The 6,585-nt window shown below is 33.7% G+C and overlaps 1 protein-coding gene across 2 annotated transcripts in view; it reads left to right on the top strand.

The window, feature by feature from the left end:
- The first annotated feature begins 4,394 nt into the window (after positions 1-4,394).
- The window catches only part of LOC145665030 (eukaryotic translation initiation factor 3 subunit D-like), a 46,177-nt gene continuing 43,986 nt past the window's right edge, over positions 4,395-6,585 (top strand). For both annotated transcript variants that reach the window (XM_081732246.1, XM_081732245.1), the window contains exon 1: positions 4,395-4,637. In XM_081732246.1, coding sequence (XP_081588372.1) covers positions 4,488-4,637 — 150 coding nt within the window. In that variant the 5' untranslated portion in view covers positions 4,395-4,487. The remainder of the gene's footprint in view (positions 4,638-6,585) is intronic.

Genomic DNA, 6,585 nt, shown 5'->3' with positions numbered 1-6,585 from the left:
TTGGCAATTATTATTCCACCATATCGGACGGGGTCTCTGATTTTTCTTGGCACTAAACTCTCTAGAATGTTCTTTATAATTCTCCTTACGTAGATCCGATACAGTTTTCTTGATGATTTTAAATATATTGTCTGGGTCATTATTTTTTGTGAAATAATTTTGTATTTTATTTTGATAATCTGTCCAAGATATATTTGTAGTTATTCTTGGTAATTTAGATTTGAAGCTATTAGTAAATGTTTGTACAGAATTATCCTTTACTTTTTCGTCTGAAATTAAATGAGAATAAAAAATAATAGGGAAATGATCGCTAGAACATGTGTGATGATAAGTTTGCCAAACAGTTTCCAAATAATATACATTTTTCGTAATTGTAAGATCTGATACTGAGAATGTATTTAATTGAATCCTTGTAGGGGAACCATTGTTAAGAAAAATATAAGATGAATTCATTAAATGTGAGAGAAATTCACTGCCTCCTTTGGTAGTTTTATTGGACCCCCATACTACAGAATGAATATTGAAGTCGCCACCTATATAATCAAAATTGTAATCAAATAATTGTATCCAAAAAGATGTATTAACACTAACTTTTGGAGGGATATATAGATTTAAAATTTTTAATTTGCCAATTTTTATACCAAGATATTGAATATGCGAGTGAGAATTTTGAAATTGCACATTTATAGTTTGAAAATTTAAATTATTTTTCACACATATGGCAATGCCTCCATGTGAATCATGACGTATTTGATTTATGCATTGATATCCTTTAATGCGTAATGGAATTTTAGGATTACACCATGTTTCCTGTAATAATATAACATCCGGGGAAAAGATATTTATTAAGTTTGTTAGATGAAAAAAATTTGCCGTAAATACTTTGGGAGTTCCATTGAATAAAGATGATTCTATCTTTCCTATCAATATCCATATCCATATTTTTTTCAATGAAATAGAGAATATAGGTTATTGAGAATTGTTTCAGGTGAAATATATGTACTATCTCCCTCATTTATTTTCATTGAAGAAAATATTATCTTTTTCATCTCTTCTTTTATTTTGTTTATTCTTTGAGGAGAATATATTGAAGCTGAAGGAACCTCTAAGTCCTTACCAAAGAGTGAAGAAGTAGTTTCCTGAAGTTCTAATTTGCTAGAATTCAGTCTATCTATACCCTTTGCATCAACCAAAGGGAATTTTTGTGTTCCAGAACACTCAGGGTTCTGTACAGCCATTTTTCTCCTAAATAAAATTGAATTATCTTTAGAAATACAAGAGTAATCGACTTTGTTATATGACTTTTCTTTTCCATTTACTGGTGTTCTATTCGTAAACAACTCATCGGTTGTTGTAAAGGTAGAGTTAAATTTAACATTTTTATTATGTGATTTACCTTTGTCTGATTGCGTAAACAATTGAGAAGAATTTTGAGAAAGCCATTCTCCTTGGCTTTTACGCCTTTTCTCCGGAGGTGAACTGGGAAGTTCACTAACAACTTGGGTTCTTGAAATTGTTTTATTCATCACTGGAGTTACCAGTGGAGGCATCGTTCTATGTTAAACAAGGAAGCATAAGTTGAGAGTTTCTTATGAAGATGTTGACCCTCGGAGGAACGAAGATTAACAGTATTATGAACTGAGTTAAAATTTCCATTATTCGGATTCTTTTTCTTTAAGATCGCATTCGCTTCATTGAAAGAAATCTTTTCTTTTGCCATAATTTCCATTAATTTCCCTTGTCGTATTCTTTCCGGACACTCTTTATAATCTGCTGCATGATTTCCATTACAATTAATGCATCGCAGAGGATTGTTACAGTTTGAAGAAGGATGTGGATCACCACATTTTATGCATAGACTTTTGTTTAATCTACAATTAATCTTGCGGTGCCCAAATTTATTACACCCTGATATGCATTGTCTAATGGCCGGTATGTAAGTATGAACCGTTCTTTTTATGTAGTATAACTTAATATCATTCGGTAATTGTTGGGAGTCAAACGTTAGAATGACTGTGGACGTGGGATCTAAATCACCCTTTGGGTTTTTTTGAATATTCGTCTGGCTGACGTAACTGTTGTATCGCATTTGATATCATTTAAGATATCTGACATTTCTATATCTGTTTCAATGCCGTGAACTACTCCCATTGAGTAAATTAGATGATTAGGAATGAATGCTGTCCAATTATTTTGTGCTAGAATTTCGTGCTCTAAAAAGGAATTAGCTTCCTCTCCCGACCTGAATGTAATCTATATATATAAAAGAGAACGTACAATTTTTTGTCCGCTCATCACGCTAATACGGCTGAACCAATTTCTTTCATTTTTGGGGGGTTATTAGGATTTGGACCCTAGATGGTTTTTATCATATCACTTTAATTTTTAATTACCAGTGTCTTGAGATAATTGACCATTCAGGTGTCCATAACGTACAAATCCTTTGTTATTAGTTCATCATAGGTAAAAATAAACGTATTTATATGCAACCCGCATGACCGTGTCACTCGGCGGGTTAACATAAATGACAGGCGATATACAGCGGAAAATAGCTTGAATCTTCTGTTTAAAATTTTTTAATTGATTTGCTTATTTTTACAGACACTTTTACAATATGCCAGCACCGGGATGACCGCAGCGAAGCGGGGCGGGTTAACATAAATGACAGGCGATATAATGTTAAGATTTACTGCAATCTTCTATGGTTTTTATCATATCACTTGAAAGCGAAAAAGTAAAAATTATCTAAGTAACAAAGTTTATTGCGTTCCGGGGTGACCGCAGCGAAGCGGGGTGAACGCTGCTAGTTTTCAATAAATTGCGACCTATTTTGTCTACTTTTTGGATACCTGCTATATCTGCGAGATATAACTTTCTACTAATCGACATTATATGTTTTTTTCCTAATTCGTCTGTACTAGACTTGACAAAAACGTGATATGGAGCGAAATGATGCGATCCATATTTATTTGCGCCAATTGTGGTGGCATTATTTAACTATATAAAATTCCTTGAAGTAGCTTTTTTGTACTGGATGCCAACTTCGGAAGATTGACTTCTTATATTGTCATTGGTATTATTAGCTTTTATGACTTGTTCATTAACTTCCGATACTATCATGGCGTCATTTTCATCTAGCTCATTCGATTCTGATGCATTAACTTCCACTTCATTTATCATTTTGTATTTATGTATGTTTATTTATCGTACTCATAATTGACCATTAACGTTATTAAAAAGAACAAAAAACACAACCTAGAATGCTGAAATTATAAAAGCACAACTGTTAACACACTAATTAATGATAATAAAAGGAATGGTCTCACCAAGAGAATAAGTTAGGAAAGTTCCAGAAAAAATTCACCAACTAATGTGCACTCTATTTTTGTCTGTGCAAGAATAACAATGTTTTTCTGTGCGCACTAGATTAGAGAACACTAAGTTACACTAGGACTCGTTGTTGATTGAGATTATTCTTGATTAACCATTAAACGAACTCAATATTTGTTTCATATTTCATACTACCACACTTCTGCGGCGCCATCTCAGTGCTTTGTCCTATCTGTTGGTGACTCTTGGCACTATTTAACTGTCTATGCCATGCATGCGAATGTAGAAATGTTCATGTAAAAAGTGGCAAAAGATTTCATAACCCTAATCTTTGTACGTGGTTTTCAATATTAAAACGCTGTTTTCTCGAAAATGCAGTTTTGTGACATTCCTTGTTTTTTCCCCTTACCCTTCAATTGTAAAGGGATGTTTTACAGCCAAACAGGCAAAGATTTGACTTTATTGTCTTTTTGATGTATTTTATCTGTATCTCAGTCTGTACAATATTTATTTGAAGCTATTTGGAAAACTTTTCATTATATATTTTTTCTAATAAATATTTACATTTAAAATACAAAATTGCTTTGGAAGTTTGGCGCTCTCTTCACCTGGAGCCTTAGGATTTTAGATCTGGCCCTGCATGTCAGGATGTAGATTGACAATAGGGATACCTATAGAACCAAATTATATATACCATCTTTTTTTCTGATGGCATAAGCGTTCTGATTATAAATCCATCATTTTCCATGCAAATAACCTTAGAGTGGCTATCTTGTCTCGATATCTGTCTTATTTTCAAGTTCTTAATATATTTTTCTATATTCTTTAGTATCTGACTTCCTGAGATCTTTATAAAGTTCACATTAGAATTTGGGTTCCATTCTAGTCTTCGTAAAATTCTGCGGATAACAATAGAAAGCAAAAAAATTGAAAAAAGTCATAATGACTTGTATGGCGATCATCGTAGAGTATATAGTATTTTGCGTTGCGTTGACAGATTGTGTCTTTTGCTCCAACTCGATTTTTCCACAGACGTATATGTAGAAAAAGAAGTTATCGCGCTTATCACAGAATAAAGAACGGTACGCATGTGTGTACTGTTGAAGTGCCAGGACAGCAATAGTGTATGTAATAAGGATATAGAATTAGTGTGAAAAATGGAATTTAATCCGATTGAACAGCCTGCAGCTCACTTTAAACCTCCTATTATTCAAGTAAATCCTACTGGTTGGGGTCCTTGTGATGTACCTGAACAGTTTAAGGATATGCCGTATCAGCCGTTTTCTAAAGGAGACAGGCTGGGCAAGGTATGTAATGCCATATGGGTGCTTAGTTCTTTCGCTTTCTAGCTGAATTTCTTAATAGTATGTAATCGCAGAAGATTCACCGCAGAGTTGTGCCCATATCACTCAATTTACACTTAGATAAATATTATAGTAAACTGACAAGTACACATTAAATATGGAATATATGTTATTAGGAACGCAATACTAAATTCTAAAATACACAGCATTATATAGGTAAGTACATATTCTGATATTTAGGTCTAAAACTAGGAAGCACTGTTTAGGTAAAGGTTAAGAACAAATATACCAGTATGTAGACGTGTACAGGACATTTGCAAGCGATTAATTTTAGAGAACATTTATTTTGATTTTCTATTTTTTAATTACTCCACTGATTATTTATAAATCAACCGGTTGATTATTTTGATTTCGTAAATTAATCAGTTTTTATATTGGTCATTTCAAAAATGTCAGTTCTGTGAAGTTTGCAATCGTTCATTTGGTTTGTAGTTACGTGTTACGGTACTAACATACTGTTTACATGTGAACTAGGGTACAAGGATAGCCTAGCTGAGTTTGGTTAGTTTTTATAAGGGTTAAGTACCGTATCGCCGGACCAATTTTAGGAAATTTACCGGGTCAATTGGAGAATTTATTTAAGTTTGTGACAAAGAATGAATACAAGGCAGGTAAGGGGAATAGTAAAAGTTACGAAAGTGGTTGTATTTGTTGGTTGTTTTTGATGTACACTTGTTTTACTATACGGATCCATAAATTGTAAAATGTACAGAAAAAAAAAATGTAAAGTCTTTAATTTGTCCATTTCATGTCGAGGACAGATCCCAACCAACCCCTGCTGGGCTTCTAACCCGTTCCTACTACTACTAATACTTATACTATGGATCCGTATTAACGTAATACTGCATGCCTAATGTAACGTAATCTAGCCTACCTTAATGTAATCCAACAAAATATAACCGAATGCAATACACTTTTATGCTTCTTTCAGTTTTCGAAGTGGTCCGGCGATACGACACATATGCCTTTATAAGATACCTACGCTTGAAGATGACGAAAAATAATGAGACTCATATGTTGCCGTTTCTTGTAATGTTATTTTCACGAAATGCAAAGCGTTAAATCAGTAATGCAAACAAATACTCAAAGTGACATGCCATACATCATTATTCATGCAAAACTCATGTACCAATCTGTGCTAGATGCTCAACACAAACAAGAATTGTCCGTCTCCTTTAGCCTAGCTGCCATGATGTGGGACGTAAAATTCAAAGATTTTATTTATAAAGAAGAATTGTATCTCATCTCGTTGAGGACAGTTCGAAGCGTGTCAACGTCTAGGGAAGGGGTCGGGGATTCGATAGGTAATGCACGTATACGAAGATTCTCTTACACACTGCTTATGTTTGAATTTACATAGCATTCATTCTTTTTCCCGTATTCAGTTTACACAATATTGGAAAATTCATCTATATGATTATTAAATGTCGTGTCTTCATTACATTTTGACACGTCAGATCTTTCAGTAGATCACATTCGGAACTAAAAAAGGGTTAAGTGCCAAAGTTAGCGTTCTTTTTCAGCAAAATTTTCTGGGGAAAGATGGATAATATGCTCGTTGAGGATATATATGGACAATGTTTAGCAGAAGAGGTGTAGGGGCCCATGATTTGCGAAAAAAAAATGATGGGATTTCGCCTATTTGTATTAATATTAGGTTAGCTTACGTTAGTTTAGGTTAGATTATGTTAGGTTAGGTCTAAGTACTTGCAGCTTCCATTTCTGGTGTACGTTTTCTTATTTTTTTCTTGCTTCTGGACCCCTTCTGCTAAACATTTACCTTGCGGGAAAGTAAGAGCATTTCTGTTGTGAACATGACAACTGGTATACAGAGACGTTGCCCTGGATGAGAGTTAACAGTAGGCTAATACAGTTTGCGAACCAATATAGT

Source organism: Thermobia domestica, chromosome 11 (genome assembly GCF_964235325.1).
Source record: "Thermobia domestica chromosome 11, izTheDome1.hap1.1, whole genome shotgun sequence".
NCBI classification, from domain to species: domain Eukaryota; kingdom Metazoa; phylum Arthropoda; class Insecta; order Zygentoma; family Lepismatidae; genus Thermobia; species Thermobia domestica.
The sequence above is the reverse complement of the archived record's forward strand: the minus strand, read 5'-3'. Positions and strand labels throughout refer to the sequence as shown.